Raw genomic sequence first — 17,341 nt, 5'->3', positions numbered from 1 at the left:
CTTCCTTTCGTTTTTGGGTGGACATCCTGCTGCAGCAGCTCAGTCCCCAATGCGCCGGCGAAGACACCTGATATTCTCCGCGCCGCCCTAGGACACATTTAAAACAGCTGCCGATGAAAATGCGGAAATACTGGTACGCGGAATCTGAGATGTGTCCCTTTGATTCTTTTATCTGTCGGCCAAAACGGATGCTCTTCCTTGCTGTTTTTTTTTACTCCCGGAAGTTCAAGAAGCGGGTCGCTCTTGAATTTTTCTAGTTCTAACTAATCGCGCGCGTCGGTCGCAGAGCGACGGCGTGTCGGGTTTCGCCCGCTGGGCGGCATTGTGACGTGGCAGAAGGCGGAAGCGATGTTGCGGCAGGTGGGGATGTGGGGGACAGCGGGTGGGTGACAGGGTTTCCTTGCGAGCGGGGCGGGTCAGGGGGAGCCCTTGAGGGGGCGCGAGTTGGGGGAGGGACCGGGGGAGGGGCTAGATGGCTGGGGGCCCGCGGGGGGAAGTGGGTCGCAGGTGGGGTCGCTGTCTGGGGCTGCACGACTTGGGGCGCTGCGTTGCTTACAGAGGAGGAAGGGGCGGGCAGCGGGATGAGCCTCCCCACCGACCTCCTTTCCTCTATGCACAAAGCTAAGGGCTTGCTTGTTTGGGGGGGGGGGGGATGTTGCTTTCTTCGCACTTGGTTTTCTTTTCTCCCTCTTCGTTTCTTTTGCTTTATATGCATCGCATTTCTTTAGGGTTTCCCAAACCCTAGAAGTTAGGCATCATTAGAAGGAAACACTCTGTGTCAAAATGAAGAGTAGCGATGGCTGTGAACTTTTTTCGGCCGTAGTAAACTAACACGATTCCAAGTTATGGAAGGGGGGGGGGGTTGGTTGTTGTTTTTATTTTGGCTATATATTTTGTGGTTGTATATTCTGATTTTCTTCTGTGAACCTCCCTGAGACCTTCGAGTATAGGGCAGTATATCAATTCAGTCAGCAAACAAACAAACAAAGAAATAAATAAGTTGCCACCACAACACACTTTGACTGATGTATTCCTTGTGCACACATAGGAGTCAGTTTCATTTACCTTCGTGCTACTTACTTCTGAGTAAACATTTTTATTTGTATACAGTATTTTTATTATTTATTTATTCATACCCCACCTTTTTCCCTGACAGGGACTCAAGGCAGAAAACATATTAAGTGGCAAATTTTCTTTCTAATACATTTAATTGTCATAGCGTTCTCCCAAATGATTGGGTTCTTGCTGTACAAAGTGCCTGTTTATAATAATTAATGCCCCTGAAAATGAAACTGTATGAAAGACCACTTTGAATGGCCCTTTAAGATGAGAAAATATTAAAATATCATTTGACTTTTTTAGGCATTTGCAGAAATTTACAAAATGCTGAAGGTTTTAAAAATGCATTAAAACCCCCCACATATTATGGATCTGAAACAAGGTGGCCAGAAAAAAAATAGATAACTGACTACATTATCTAAGGAAAAGGATGTTCATGCAATTACTGTTCTCTGAAATAATTTATGTTCTATAATGTCTCAAGAAAACAGAGATCAGATAAAGTATTCAGAATGTATTGTCTGACTGTATAAGCTGCCCTCCTCTGTTCAGTGCATCTGACTGTTAGCCAGAAGGTTGGTGGTTCAAGCCTACCTAGGGATGGCTGTGGCAGGATTCTTGCAGGGGGTTAGACTAGATGACCCTTCCAACTCTACAACTCTATGATTTTATGTAATCTCACCACTGATGCTGTCTTTTCTAACCCTTGCCCATGTGCTTGTCCAGGACAGTAGTGATGACACAGAAGATGTGTCACTCTTTGATGCTGATGAGGAAACCTCCAGGAGGCCGAAGAAATCAAAGATCAAGTAAGTAATTGCTAGAATTGTCTTGGGCTGCCGTCTCTTTGGTACAAGACCTGCCATTTCTTGTGTCTGTCTGTTGTGGGAGAGAGCTTGGGGAAAATAAAAGCTCTGGCTCTGGCTTTCTTATATGCTTTATTGAATAGCTTTCTTGTAGGATTTCTGTCTTGAATATCATATGATATATATATTTAAATTTCACATGCTTTATATTCTAGTTCTGTATGGGTCAAAATAAGTCACATCAAATATATATATAGAGAGAGTCTGTATCTAGTAAGTATTTTTGATATATTTTGGTAAGGAATCAACCATACTGTCTGTATCTAGTAAGAAGTATTTTTTATATATTTTGGTAAAGAATCAGCTATAGAGAAATCCAGTCAAGCTGGGCAAGGGCTTCCATTCTAATAGCTCTGGAAAACCTTCCCATATACCTTGAGGAAATGGCACTGCGGTGCTTATTCTGGAAATAGACCAGGATTATATGAAATGGAGGAGATCTTGTGACCCAACCTATGCCCTATGTTTGTGCTGGGGACCATGTCAATTGGGTCACAGCAGGAGTTTGATTGCCTTAGCTGCCATGTAGGTACTAAGGCCTGTGGATGCATATGGAATCACAGTTGGGGGTCTCTTGCCACCCGTAGGGAATTGTGGCTGCAGCACTGGATAGGAAGCTCTCTTGTAGTAAGTCAGACCAGTGGTCCATTCAGCTCACTATTGTCTACACTGGCTCTGTGGGATTTCAGACAGGGGTCTTTTTCAGCTCTACCTGGAGATGCTGATGATGAAACCTCGGACCTTCTGCTCTGCTACTGTGATATGGCCCTTCCCTTCATAGAACAGCCCCCCAATGTTGCATGCCATCCACTTTGTTTTAAGTTTTATCGCAGATATTTTTCTGCATCACCTTGATAATTTATATTCATTGGTGGTATATAAGATTATTTGCAAACAAATAAAACCTTATCGACCAAAGACTTTTGGAGGCTAAAAATAAAATGCAAAATGCTACGGTGGATAGCTTTCCAGACAACTCAGCATTTGCTTGTCAATGCATTGTTGCCGCTATGGTTTATTTATACTGTCTGACACAAAGGGTGTGTTTATGTTCTTATCCAGGTGCAAGAAACCTGGTTTGGAGCATTTACAGATGCTGGCATGCTAAGGTGGCTTTGAAATTCCCTAGTTCAGAGTGAGCAAAGAAAAATTGATCCAAACAGAGTTATGGATTTGACATATGCATAGCACTGAATGCACAATGTATCATTAAGCACAGAACTGCTCCAGGCCAGTCTTCTGGTGTCTGAAAGTGTTTGACAAAGCTCTGGATAGGTTCCATCTGAATGATTCACCTGTGCATGCAAATTATTATTTTAGAAGGAAATAGATGTATGCTTCTGAACTGCAATGTTTACCTGCCCCTGTATTCTTAGCAAACTTTGCAAGGAAGTGCTGTTAGAGAGGTCTATCTCACAAGCTAAAGATTGACGCTTTATGTCTGCCCACACTGATTATGCTATGTTAATTATTTAGTTGGTTTTTATAATTACTTCTGTCTTTATGAAGTGCCATAACATGGAATTACGATTGAAACTGTAACCCTTGCTAGGCCTTTTGATTTGGACAGAGTGAACAGATAAATGAATTACCAAATTATTGTCTACATGTGCCTTTTACAGACATCCGATAGCCTCCTTCTTTCACTTGTTTTTCCGGGTCAGTGCAATAATCGTCTACTTACTCTGTGAATTGTTGAGCAGCAGCTATATTGCCTGTATGGTGACGATCATCCTACTTCTGTCATGTGACTTTTGGGCAGTGAAGGTAAATACTGTTGGGAGTTTGTCAGTGCTATAACATGGCTGTTCTCAAAATAAAGTGGGCAGATTGGCCAGGTTCTTAGATTTTGAGTTAGAATTCTCTCTTCTAAATCCCTTCAGTAGTAAAAGTAAGCAAGTGTTTTTGCATGTACTCTCATACCTCTAGGTATGTCCAGAGTACATTTAACCTCTGAAGGAACAAGCTTCCTTTTGAAAGCGTGGGGGGGGGGGGGGAATAGGGTATTGATTAAACCCAGGGTATCCCTAGTCCTAGTGTGACACACTAACCACTACACCACACTGGCTGCCAACATGAATTGAGATCCAGCCATTTCTAGGGATGATTGTAACTGGCTGGTCTCATGCAGAGAGGCATCTAGACCCCTCTTGAGTAGAACTCAGCATCTGTGATGGAGTTGCACCCTACATATCACCCATGTAAAGCCATTTGGTGGGGAGGAATACAAAAAAATAAACCCCCTTTTTCAGACTGCAGTCCCCTCTAGGGCATGAGCTGTCTGTGGTTTCCCATGGTGCTGCAAATCCCAGGCACATTCAGAAGCATCCAAGGCCACCAGGCAGGCTGCTATGTAATGGGAGGAATCAATTCATTCCTGCCTTCACTTATCCCATGGAGTAATCTCGTATTTCTCTCTTTAGAATGTCACAGGGAGGTTGATGGTCGGCCTCCGCTGGTGGAACCAAGTTGATGATGACGGCAAAAGCCACTGGGTGTTTGAAGCCAGGAAGGTAAAGATCTCCCAGTCCTTGAGGGAAGTCTGCAGTTGGTAGTATATGGTGTTGTTTTCCAGGGCTGTAGACATCTTTCTTTCAAGATGCCATTTGGGGGACATAAGACAGATTGAACAGGAGCAACAGTTAGTGTGGGTGTGAAATCTGGCTTTCCCTATCCTCTGCTTTAGAGACAATGCTGCAAAGACATGTCATTAATTTCACAGCGAAAGAACACAGATTATATTACTGAACTTGGAATAGAGTATTTACAGTTAGGCATATAAAGACCAAACTAGATTTATACAAGCTATATGAACAGCGATGTTAACTGTTTTATACTAACCAGATTTCATTAAGTGGTTTCAGAGCCTGGATAGCAGAATACCCTGGTTACTATTAAAACGTTGACATGTAACTTTTAATTATTGAAATGTAACTCTTAATTACAGTGGTGCCTCACAAGACGAAATTAATTCGTTCCGCAAGTTTTGTCGTCTTGCGATTTTCCCGTCTTGCGAAGCACGGTTTCCCATAGGAATGCATTGAAAATCAATTAATGCGTTCCTATGGAAACCGACTTCAGACCAGGTCCGGGGACAGTCTGTCCCCCGACCTCTTCTGAAGGCTGGGGGGGGGGGACCAAGGGCTTTTCTTCCCACCCCCAGCATTTTAAAAAGCCCCGGGACAGCGGGGGACTTCTCCGCTGTCCCGGGGCGATTTAAAAGCCCCCGGGAAGGCAGGCAGGGGGGGACAAAGACTTTTGCCCCCCGCCGGCCTTCAGAAGAGGTCCAGGACAGCGGAGAAACACGCTGCGTTTCTCCGCTCTCCCGGGAAGGCAGGCAGGGGGGAGCAAAGACTTTCGCCCCCCGCCGGCCTTCAGAAGAGGTCCAGGACCTCTTCTGAAGGCGGGCAGGGGGCAAAAGTCTATGCTCCCCCCCGCCTGCCTTCAAAAGCTGTCCGGGACAGCGGAGACACGCGCTGCGTTTCTCCGCTCTCCCGGGAAGGCAGGCAGGGGGGAGCAAAGACTTTGCTTCCCCCCCCCCCCCGCCTGCCTTCAAAAGCCGTCTGGGATAGTGGAGAAACGAAGGCTGGCGGCGGGAGGAGGTCTCTCCGCCCGCTGCCAGCCTTCGGAGGAGGTCCGAGGACAGTGGGGAAGACGCGCTGCGCTTCCCCGCTGTCCCGGAGATTTCCCTATGGGCTTTCGTCTTGCGAAGGAAGCCCATAGGGAAATTCGTTTTGCAAAGCGCCTCCAAAACGGAAAACCCTTTCGTCTAGCGGGTTTTCCGTCTTGCGAGGCGTTCGTCTTGCGGGGCACCACTGTATTGTGAAGTCTTACAATGGAAATCCATATGGGAAAGGAGAAGCCTTGTGGCAGGAAGCATACATCCTAGAGCTTGGTCTTGATCCAGTAATCATGTGGGATTCAGGCCCTTTTACATCTTTACAGGCCTTTAAAATGATAGGAATAAGGAGCTTTCCCAAGATAAAATAACCTTCACTATGCCTACTCTGAGATACTATTTCCAGTTGTGGCATGCTTTCCTTCCCCATTATTTATAGAAGAATTCATGGATTTTAGCTGGCTAGTAGTGGAACACCTCTCATCATTATTCGACTAACACTCATTTTCAGTATATGCAGCAATGCTCAAAAACTACTTTGGTTTGATCCTTTATTTTGCTGTATGCAATTAAAATATCACATCCTGTTACTTAAAAAATACCTCAGCTGCTTTTCATTGGGATGTTTTAGTTCAGTTTGCTGAATGCTCTTTTTTCCAGGCTATTGTATGTCCAAGGTCAGTGCTCCCCATTTTTAGAAGCTTTATAAAGAGGCTATTGTGTCATGGCATTGTGCCATGCCTGGAAATGTTGGGGTGATGGTTTGTGGCTTAAGGTGGTGGAAATCCTTGGTATTCTGATTAGGTGGCTCTTTTTTTTCTTCTAAAATAACAGGCTGAAATATATTTTTCTCAGTAGGAAACATGGTTGTAAAAATGCAGTTAAGTGTTCTTACTGTATGACTTGCCAGTGCCATTTTTAGATCCTGCTGGTTCAGGGGCAGAGCATTACGCTTGGTAAGCCATGTTAAAAAACAAAACTTCTGTATTTCTCTTCAAATTATTAGGCATCTGCTCAGACGAAAAAAACAACATCAGAAGCGGAGTCCAGAATCTTCTGGCTAGGGCTTATCAGCTGCCCTTTGCTCTGGGTGATTTTTGCGTTCAGTGCCCTGTTTTCTTTCAAAGTTAAGTGGCTGGTGAGTGGCCTGCTTGGCAAATATCTGACTAAACTTGTTCCTTTGAGTGTAATGAGACCTGAATTCCGTTACATGTCTTTGTCATCTCTCTCCACAGGCGATAGTGATAATGGGTGTGACATTGCAAGGGGCCAATCTGTATGGCTATATCCGGTGCAAAGTAGGCAGCAGGAAGAACCTGACCAGCGTGGCGACCTCTTACCTAGGCAGGCAGCTCCTGCGTCAGGTACTTGAGATTTTGTTTGCATGACCATTTTTCCTGCTTCCTAGAGTGTATTTTGGTGTTTATCAATTGACTTTGCATTCCTTGAATTCATTGTGGCCCAGATATTGGCAGGCTTTTTGAATTCAGTCTAAATCACAGTATGATCTGGCTCTTCCACAACTGGAAAGAGAGTTTGTTCTGGGCTTCAAAGGTACATTACTTCACAATTTTTCCTCTGCCTTATCCTTCTGAGAAAGTAAAGTACAGGATCTTTAATGTGCCCTGTTCTGTAGTTTGCCGGGCACCTGGAACCATGTGGAGAAAGGAGAATTGTTTCCTCAAGGCCTGTGGCTTAATGACCACCTTGAGAAAGACAACAAGCCTTTCTGTACATCTCCCAGTGCTCCTCCTTGACTTTTCCCATACCTCCTTTCCTGTTCCGTGAGGCAGGAGGCCACATCCTTTTGGGGCCCTAGGACCTTGTGAGTTTGGGGCCACACTGCCTTCTCCACACTCATTCACCCTCTCTTCCCTTAGCATGTAGGGATGAGTAGTTTTAAACCCCTCCTGCCAGCATGTCAACATCTCATTGAGCCACCCAGCTGATTGGCTCTGGGAAGAGTATGCTCATCAGATCGATGCAAGGTGCAGAGCACAGTAACAGTAAGCCCCACGTAGTTCCTTGGAAACCCTGAATTCCTTAGAGGTAAAGGCCAAATATTAACAAAAGCAATCCAGCCATCTGTAATTTGGGTCATTCCCTTCTGTTTCTTCCTCCTCATTCCTGATGTTGCCTTGCCTGTTGATAAATGCTAATACAGCATTGTTTTCTCTGAAAAGATGTGTGGCTTCCATCTTTTGGGATCTTTCTATAGGGCATTATTTCTGAAAGCCTTGGCCATGCAAAGTTTGTAACAGTTTTTAATTGGTCCAGAAAATAATAGGAGGCTGCTTCAGAGTTTTCAACATAAGACCTGTACATTACTGTCCACACTTACATCATTTTAAAAATAGGTTTCCAGGTCTCGTGGTGTAAAAATGATGCACAGCTAATTATCCATAAGTGAGGTTCAAAATCCTGAGATCCAGGGTTTCTCAATGAGAAGTTTCACATTAAGCAGTACTAGATGATTAACAATTAGTTCAGCATGCCTGCTGATAACACAGGGTCTGAGCAGGATACCTTCCTCCCGTATCCGCACTTAACCATTTAATTCTTGCTTTGGAAATCTATCCTGGCCAGTGGCCCTCTGCGGCTCTTTAGCCTTCTCCCCTGCTGCTATTTAAAAAGATATTAAAGGGAATACTTTTTCAAAGTTGGGAATAGTTGAGCTTCTTGCTGATCTTTCTCCCCCAGGCAATTCCCTGTCTTTTAAAGTCCTGATCTAATGCTGCTTTCTTTTCTTTTACAGACTGTGCCCAAAGAGGAGCAAGCAGTATCTTGAAGATCGGGAAGAGTCCCGTTTTGTTTTCAATTCCTTCTGGAGAATGAGAAATATTTCCTTGACCCCTTGTACAGAAGATTTATAATCTTTGTGTGGATTTCTTGTAATTAAATGCATCTTCTAGAAATGCAGGTTACCTCTCATATTCCTTACAGCTTATATTTTGCAGAGTCCTTCTTGACACTTGATTCTGGGCTCTCTAGGTGCAATAGCTCCACTTTTACATAAGTAAAATATATTGATGGCAGAGAGTTCATGATAAGTACCACGGTTTGTTGCCATCAGCCTTTTTGTGAAATTTGGGGCAGTCCCAAAAGCTGAGAAGCCCTTTCAGCAGGGACTTGAGTAATCTCTCATCCCCTGGAAACTACAAAATCTGACCTCTAATATGAAATCTGAGATATTATCTGCATAATTACAATATTATAGGTTTCTTGTTTTCTTTTAAAACGAGGAAGTATTTTAGCCCATAAATGTAGAGGGGGCAACTTGAAAAACAGGTTGATAAGTTCTGCTACCAGGAATTGGGGAAATTGCGGTAGAGTACCAATTTTGAAAGTTGAACAAAAGCACTTTGTGGCTCAAAGGTTTTCCTTTGTGTAGGACCGGAGACTTTTTAGTGTGGATTTCAGAGCACCTGGCTAGTATGGATTGGTCTCTTTCCCCTCCCTCTTCTTTATAAAACGTTTTATTTACTTTCTTGGGAGGACCAAATTCTCATGGTGGAACTATAAAGTAGGCTGCTAGGATTGCACCTGCACAACCCTTTTTGGTTTTCGGCTTTTTTCCTAAATAGCCAGCAGAGGTAAAAAGAAAGAGGAATGTATTTGCATCCTAATAAAGTTATGTAGAGTATTTAATGCATCTGGCCATCCTTTCCTTGATAATAAGTTAATATAGGTAAAACATGCTGTAGGTAATCGCTAGAAAGTAGAGGAGATTCATGCTGATGTGATTATGACAGACCTTTGCTATAGAGTTTTATCTCTGTTCTTGCCACAGGAGATAAATAACTAATGTGGTAGTCCATATTTTCGTATAGAATATCTGCAAGCCTGACTTCAGAACCCTTCCTCCCTTTACAGATACGTAATAGCTGTGTTCCAGTGTGGTGTCTCAAGCTTGCATGCTTCTCTCCCATCTGTTCCTCTAGCGCACCCATAGGGCGATCAGAAGCTTTTGCTTCTGTTTTCACCAACCCCAGTTCAGTGTTATGCCTGAACCTTGACAAGAGTGTGGTTTGTATTAACTATGGTTTACAGAAGCGTGTCAATTTCAAACTGTGTGTTAAGAAATTGGCTTGTTTCAATAAACAAACCATGGTATGAGCAACCACAGTTTGGATGAATATACTCTGATTAATTGGAAAGAGAAGCCAAGGCTTCCCATCTCTTCTTCATGGCTGAGGGATAGGTGAGGGCATGAGTCTGAGGCTCATTCACCTAATGCTTATACCATAGTTTAGCGCTCTGTTTAAACACAGCCAATGCCAGTTAAAGGTCCAGTGCACATATTGCCCCAATGTGTCCATGCTACATACATTGTGGGTCAGGAAAGAATCCGGGGCTTGCATGCATGTGTTCACATACATGAACATGTGTTCACATACATCCACACTCCCGTGCACATAAAATGTATTATATGAACTGGAGCTTGTTTTCATGCAGTCATATGTATTCTGCATCCATGTAATCTTCCCATCTATGTTATCGGGTGTTACTGTGTGCATGCACAACATTCTACAGGTCTAGAATGCAAGCCTGAGACGACTTCTCCTGCATCACTTGTAGAGCATCTCAATGCAGTATGAGAATGAACCCTAAGATACTGGAACACCAAACCATTACATTTTAAAAAGGGTAATTTAATTGGTGCAATTTGAGAAGGGTGTGTGTGTTAAACTTGCGGGGTCGTTCATACACACAACCTGTGATGACCAGAGGAATTAGAAAAAACTACCTTGAGCCAGTCATCTGCTTGTTAAAATCACAGCCTCATTTCATCCAGGATTAGGTTTGTGGTCCCTTACATCAAACGACCCTCTTTAAAAACTGCATTTCCCCACACTCCCTTTGGAGTCATTTGAACAGGCTCCTGGGTTGACCATATTATGTAGCTGGCTGGCTGGGCTACTTTCAGACTCAGTGCTAAATCATATGAGCATTACTAACGCTGGCTGGATGCAGTTTTCTAATCAAATCCAACACTTTTAATATGACAGATTTGCATAAATCTCAAGGTGTTTAAATGGAAGTTGCAGCTGTATTATTCAATTACTGTTAAGAAAATGTAGTGAGGTGACTGGCAAAGAAGCTCTGTTACAAAGAGGAGAATACAATGTTGTCTGATACTGGTTAAAAAGAAGAATCCATTTATCGGGCAACATTATATTCAACGGAGTGCTGAATACTGATGGTTAAATGTTTGTGTTTGGATATCTGGGTAATGTAAAGCTGTGGGTTATTGTTTCTTTGAGGGATACTAAAGCAATGTATTTAAAAATTCTTGTGCACGCTTGTGAAGCCTTTTGAATTAACATGTTTTTCAAAAGAAATATATTTTTTTAAAAGTTCTGTACCTTTGAACTGGTTTGATTAGTGTCCTGGATTTCTTTGCCTGCAGTGATGTGTAATGTCTGTCTGGCCGATTAACAAGCTTACATTTTTAACTTGGCCTCCTAAAGCCCTCCTTTCTTTGTATGTTGTGCTTGCCAGTATGTGTGGCTGCCAGTACCCATTTTTCACAGACCCGCATTTGATGTCTTATGCAGAGAACCATCACCTTGCTCTGTGGGCCAGTGATTGACCAGAGGCAAAAGTGACCAGAGCAACCAATGAGACTTTTACCTTTGCATGTACATGCAAAGTGTGAATGTGTGCACATACACATATAAACATACACATGCATGCATGCAAGAGATAGTGGCACAGTTATTGACAATCTCCTTGTTCCACAGGATCACTTAGTCCTTTTTGTTCATATGAATGCCATTGCTAATTGTTAATCTTGATGACCAATCAGTAAGGGTTCTGTCCTCATTGGCTGGTCAATGGAACTCTAGGAAGAGGAGCCTGCTAATTGGTTGCTGGAATCCCCAAGGGAAGGTGTAAGTGGCCCTAGAGGAGGAAAGCTTGGGACGCTACAGCACTGGTGTGATTTAGTTCTCTGAGTTTGCTATTAATGAGGCCATGGCTGACTATGGCTAGGTCTGGCTCATTTTATTTATTTGTCAAGCTTCTAGACCACTCTTCATGTCATAGAGCTGTTTCCAACACCATTTGAAACGAAGCATTGTGCCATTTAAAACAAATAAAATACTGTTTAAAATTCCAGCAGAATAAAATGATGAAACAGCAGGACAACAAAAAACAATCCTAAGACCCAGAGTCGCTGGCGAAATGGTTGCCACATCAGGTAGTGACTTAAAGGTAAAGGTAAAGGTACCTCTGCCCATACGGGCCAGTCTTGACAGACTCTGGGGTTGTGCGCCCATCTCACTCAAGAGGCCGAGGGCCAGCGCTGTCCGGAGACACTTCCGGGTCACATGGCCAGCATGACAAAGCTGCATCTGGCGAGCCAGCGCAGCACACGGAATGCCGTTTACCTTCCCGCTGGTAAGCGGTCCCTATTTATCTACTTGTACCCGGGGGTGCTTTCGAACTGCTAGGTTGGCAGGCGCTGGGACCGAGCAGCGGGAGCGCACCCCGCTGCGGGGATTCGAACCGCCGACCTTTCGATCGGCAAGCCCTAGGCGCTGAGGCTTTTACCCACAGCGCCACCCGCGTCCCATTGCAGAGTGCATGCAACCAATAGATCTTTTATATGATTTCAAATTCAATGCATATGATCACATACCCTCAAACATTCAGGGGCAAAACTAGGCTTTATTTCATCCGGGTCAAAGACCCAGTTTGGCACATGCATTTGCAGGCACACACAGGCTGGGAGCCTCAATGGCACCCCTCTGGAGGCTTCACCCAGGGCAAAAAAACCTGGCTGGCACCCCCATAGCTATAGCTCAGCAACCTTCCACATGAAAATAGGGACATTCTATCCACTACATAATGGAGCGAGGGAACTCAACTAAGATCCCTTTGCTGATCTTAACACTTTAGAGAATCAATAGGAAAGGAGGTGGTCTTTCAGTTGTTTGGGTCCCCAAGTTATTTAGGGCTTTGAACAGTAATGTGAGGACCTTGAATTAGACCTAGAAACATATTGGCAACCAGTGAAGCTATTTTAAGGGGGCCATTTTGTAGAGTTCCACAAGCTGTGGAAGAGCAACAAATAGCCATGACTGGGGGCGAGGTGGGTTGGGGCCAGAATGTGTGGTAGTGACGGTGTCAGTTGCACACACAGGAAAGTCGGACTGGAGCAACCCGATTGCAATATGAAGCCCTAATCTTGAAGCACACTTTGTAATATCTTCATGTTATTGTGGACCCTAAAACACTGTACTAGGTAGCTGAGTCGTAAGCAAATACTCTGCAGAAGAGCAGATTAATATCTTCATTAGAAACTCTTGGTTTGACTTATTTCTGAGCAGGCTGTAAGCAAATATACTCTCTGTATGCACACGCACCTCTTCCCCAAGTACTGTATTGGATTCTTTGGCAAGCAGGAGTAAATTCTAAACAAATGTGTTATGAATACAGTGGTACCTCAGGTTGAGTACTTAATTCGTTCCGGAGGTCCGTTCTTAACCTGAAACTGTTCTTAACCTGAAGCACCACTTTAGCTAATGGGGCCTCCTGCTGCTGCCGTGCCGCCGGAGCACGATTTCTGTTCTCATCCTGAAGCAAAGTTCTTAACCTGAGGTAATATTTCTGGGTTAGTGGAGTCTGTAACCTGAAGTGTATGTAACCCGAGGTACCACTGTACAGTAGAGTTATCAGAAAACCCACTAGGTGGCAGTGTGTTGTTACAAGTGCACCACACTGAAACGCATTTGACTTTCTAAACACTTTGAAATTTGGTTTTGCTCATCCTGTTCTGAGCTAGGCATCTTTTATTCATTTATTCATATAGAGTTCTGGGGCCCTTATAGTCAGTGAACGAAATACCAAAATACAATTTAAAAATATATTGGATCACTTAGAAAGTGTCTTAAGAGAAATGAGATAGCGCTTCAAAGGATATTTGGTAATCTCAGTGAAAAATGGGTTGGATGAGAAGCCTAGCCTCAGGGTGGGGGTACTCTGAGCAAATTGCCCACAGTGTTGTGCCACCCAATACTTACTGGTTGTTGAGGGTGGGCTCCAATGCCAAATGAGTCCCAAGGATGTTTGGGAGATTTAATCTTGTTAGGCTTGGGGAGGGGGGTTGTGAAGTATTATTGATGCTTTATAGTGTATGTTGTGATGCTTTTAATTTTTAAACTGTAACAAAACCTGAAATCTCAGCTTAGGGTAAACTTTTAAAAAATAAAACTCTTACAAAGCAGTAGTAATTTTGAAGGCGAGGGGGCAGACAATTAGGTCTGATTTGAGACCAGTCTGGGATCCAGCTCCCCCCACGTCTGTACAGTTGTCTTGCAAACAACAACAACAACAACAACAACAACAACAACAGTAAACAGCTTTGCTGTTGTGAAGCCTTGTCCTACTGCAGAACAGTCTCTTCTGATGTATGTTTCCACGTAAGTATAGGTGCTTGTGGGTAGGATCAGTGAGAGGCCTGATAAAACCTCCCTCAAATTTAAAAAGCCTTTGTTGCTTAGTGGATTTCTTCAATAAACACCCCACTGTGGTGTTTAAGGAAACTTGGTCATAGCAGCAGCCACTGTGGAACTCACAAAAATGGAATCCCCAGGCCTAGAAGTTACACAGGCTTATATAGAGGCATTCCCTTGCCTTAGCTTGGCACATGCATAGAAATTCAGTCACATTCTTGGAGGAAAAGCATGCCTGCGTTAACAGAGCTGGATGCCTCATTCAGAGAAAAGGACAGGGTGCCTACTTTCTATCAGGCTAGCTCAAGGCTGTGTTCTTCCTGCACAAATATTATTGACCCATTCTTAAGACAGCCTGAGTAAGCAAATTCTCCTAACATCCTTTCACACTCTCTTTTACAGTTTCTACATCTCTTCACATGCAAGCTACCTAGCAGAATATCCTATAAATTTCCACTGCAGTTGACTTGGTGTGGTTATAAGCACCTTCCATTTGGTGGTGTGATGTGAGTACATGTTGTAACAGAGCACTCCCTGCGTACTGTGGGCTTCCTCGTTTCCTGTCAGGAAGCAGAGGTTGCGTTCCAAGGTTCCTTTCCTTTCGGTTGCAATTGTTGCCTCACTGCACAGCTTGTTCTTTGCAGGATGAGCAATTTACTCGCACTCGCTTCCCACCCACCGCCTTGTTTCCTCCCTCCCTGCGGTTTCTCACACCTTTCACTAATTGTGGGTAGCTTTCTCTGCTTCATGGGCTCATGCTGCTTCCCAACTTGCTTCAAAAATGATGGAAGCTTCCCCCTTTTATTCTCTTTCCCTTTTACCTGTCTATATACAGTGGCACCTCGGTTTTCGAATGTAATCCATTCCAGAAGACTGTTCAAGTTCCTAAATGTTCAAAAACCCAATACGGAAGCTTCAATGCGGAAAACTCAGTGCAGAAGTCTCGTTGCATGTTCAGTTTCCGAGGTGTGTTCGAAAACCAAAGCATTTACTTCTGGGTTTACAGCGTTCGGAAACCAAAATGTTCAGCAATGGAGACATTCGAAAACCAAGGTACCACTGTACCAACGCCTTGGTACTCAAACAACTTGGAACCCAAACACTGCAAACCCGGAAGTAAGTGTCCCGTTTTGCGAACTTTCTTCAGAAGCCGAAGTTTGAGTGTTATGCTTCTAATTTGAATGCCACACTTCCATTTTGAATGCCACACTTCCGTTTTGAGTGATACGCTGAGGTCTGTCTGTTTTTGCTATTTATTTTGCATTTTTGCTGCTCTTTTTGTTTGTTTTAGTTCAGCCATTGATTGATTGATTGTGTGACTGCAGTACATTGTTTATTGCTTTCATTTTATGGATCGATGGTCTTGTTAGATAGTAAAATCCATGTTAAATTTCTGTTTTAGTGGTAAAAAATCTGGAACGGATTAATCCATTTTGCATTACTTTCTAAGGGAAAGCGTGCCTTGGTTTGGAAAGCTTTGGTTTTGGAACAGACTTCCGGAATGGATTAAATTTGAGAACCAAGGTACCACTGTACTTGTTTTAGTTTCATAGCCATTTAATTGTGATGGCTTCACAAGCACAGTTAAAGGAACTGGGCATCACATGGCTGGCATAGTACCATCTAGGGTATTTTGATTACCAACCATGCATCAAGGAGCAGAGGCACAAAATCGCCCCAAGATTGAGGGGGCCCAGTGCATGATGTGATGATGTCTGGAGGAGGCTGAACACTCAGGAGAAGCCAGCCACTGAAGCTGAGCTGCGCTCAGCCCCATATTCGGCCTCCTCCGCTCCCTCAACATTGAGAGGGCCCAGCCCCCTTTCAACAAATATTGAGGGGCAAAATGCCTGCCTTCATTACAATGTGTAGTGTGCTGTTGGAGAGAGTTGTCTTTACCACATAGTACCCCTAAATACAGTGGTACCTTAGGTTACATACACTTCAGGTTACATATGCTTCAGGTTACAGACTCCACTAACCCAGAAATAGTGCTTCAGGTTAAGAACTTTGCTTCAGGATGAGAACAGAAATCGGGCTCCGGTGGCACGACGGCAGTGGGAGGCTCCATTAGCTAAAGTGGCTAAAGAACAGTTTCAGGTTAAGTACAGCCCTCCGGAATGAATAAGTACTTAACCTGAGGTACCACTGTACAGTGCTTTTTTCTTTCTTTCTTTTAAAGCCACCCAATTTTGGCCGACCAAAGGCCTATTGGGTGTGGAGAATTCTTCTTCCGCTTGCTTGCTGGTTTGAATTATTTCCTGAAAGTCATTTACTGTTTCTTGGAAATGCAATTCATTTCCTCAAGACCAGAAAAAGTCTATTAATAAGCTCAGATAAATATAGCACCCTCTGCAGCTTTTTATACCCTTGCTGTGTATCTAGGCTCCCTGCTGTTGGGAAGCCACACTTTCCCATTGTGGTGCTATGAGGGGGTCGGAACTAAATAGCCTTTATCTCACTTCCACTTGGGCTGCTGTGGGAACTTAAAAATAAAAAATAAATAAAGCTTAGACGGGCTTTCCTGTGTAATAATAGAAATAGAAGCCGTCATGGTTTGACAGGAAGGTGATGAGGGAGCCTCGCCTCATGTCCTTCACACTACACTTCTTAGAGGAACAATAGGGTGGGGCAGGGTTCGCAAAGTGGCTCAAGGGCCAAAATTAGAAGGCAAACTTTGACACACTTCCAGTGGGTGCAAGTCTTATTCCTAGTTCTGCTTTTGTTACATCCAACAAACAATCTTTGATTTTTGGCAGCGGTATCTACATCATCATCATCATCATCATTATTTTAGGGATGCTTTTAATATTTGTTTAGGGAAGCTTTTAATATTTGATGAATGGTTGTATTTTAATATTTTGTTGGAAGCCGCCCAGAGTGGCTGGGGAAACCCAGTCAGATGGGTGGGATAGAAATAATAAATTATTATTATTATTATTATTATTATTAAAATTTGTTTCACAACACAATATAAAAGCACAAAATACATAATAAAAGTAATTAAAACAATTAACGATACTAATGTATACAAACTAATTAAAAATACACTCCCCAACAAAAGCCCCTAAACAGCCCACCCACAGATACAAATACAAACATCCAGATTAACATTGAAAAACAATTTAAGGCAACCGCACCCCCAAATTTATATAGGCACTTCAGAAATACAGTCTGTCCAATACTGGGATAAAGAGAAATGCTACCTCTTACTCTTATGTAGTGGGAAGATGGTTTTAAAAGACAAAGCTGTCAGGGATGGCAGGCCATTTCTAGCAGCTTGGTGGGCTGGATCTTTCCTGGGGGCCACAGGCCATCAACTCTTTTTGTACAGAAAA

At 43.4% G+C, this 17,341-nt stretch overlaps 1 protein-coding gene across 1 annotated transcript; it reads left to right on the top strand.

Moving 5' to 3' along the window:
• The first annotated feature begins 243 nt into the window (after positions 1-243).
• TVP23C (trans-golgi network vesicle protein 23 homolog C) lies at positions 244-10,905 on the top strand. The gene is made up of 7 exons (XM_028717131.2): positions 244-360; positions 1,786-1,868; positions 3,548-3,692; positions 4,349-4,438; positions 6,551-6,682; positions 6,780-6,908; positions 8,300-10,905. The coding sequence occupies exons 1-7, from the start codon at positions 349-351 to the stop codon at positions 8,330-8,332; spliced, it is 624 nt and encodes a 207-aa protein (XP_028572964.2). The 5' UTR covers positions 244-348; the 3' UTR covers positions 8,333-10,905.
• The last annotated feature ends 6,436 nt before the right edge of the window (positions 10,906-17,341 follow it).

This window comes from Podarcis muralis, chromosome 2 (genome assembly GCF_964188315.1).
Source record: "Podarcis muralis chromosome 2, rPodMur119.hap1.1, whole genome shotgun sequence".
NCBI classification, from domain to species: domain Eukaryota; kingdom Metazoa; phylum Chordata; class Lepidosauria; order Squamata; family Lacertidae; genus Podarcis; species Podarcis muralis.
This window is presented reverse-complemented; position numbering and strand designations above follow the sequence as displayed.

What these genes read in the sequence shown, in the direction of transcription:
- TVP23C (XM_028717131.2), top strand. An exon ending in CCGAAGAAATCAAAGATCAA is followed by an intron (nt 1,869 to 3,547) that starts GTAAGTAATTGC and finishes TGCCTTTTACAG; the next exon opens with ACATCCGATAGCCTCCTTCT. An exon ending in GTGACTTTTGGGCAGTGAAG is followed by an intron (nt 3,693 to 4,348) that starts GTAAATACTGTT and finishes TTCTCTCTTTAG; the next exon opens with AATGTCACAGGGAGGTTGAT.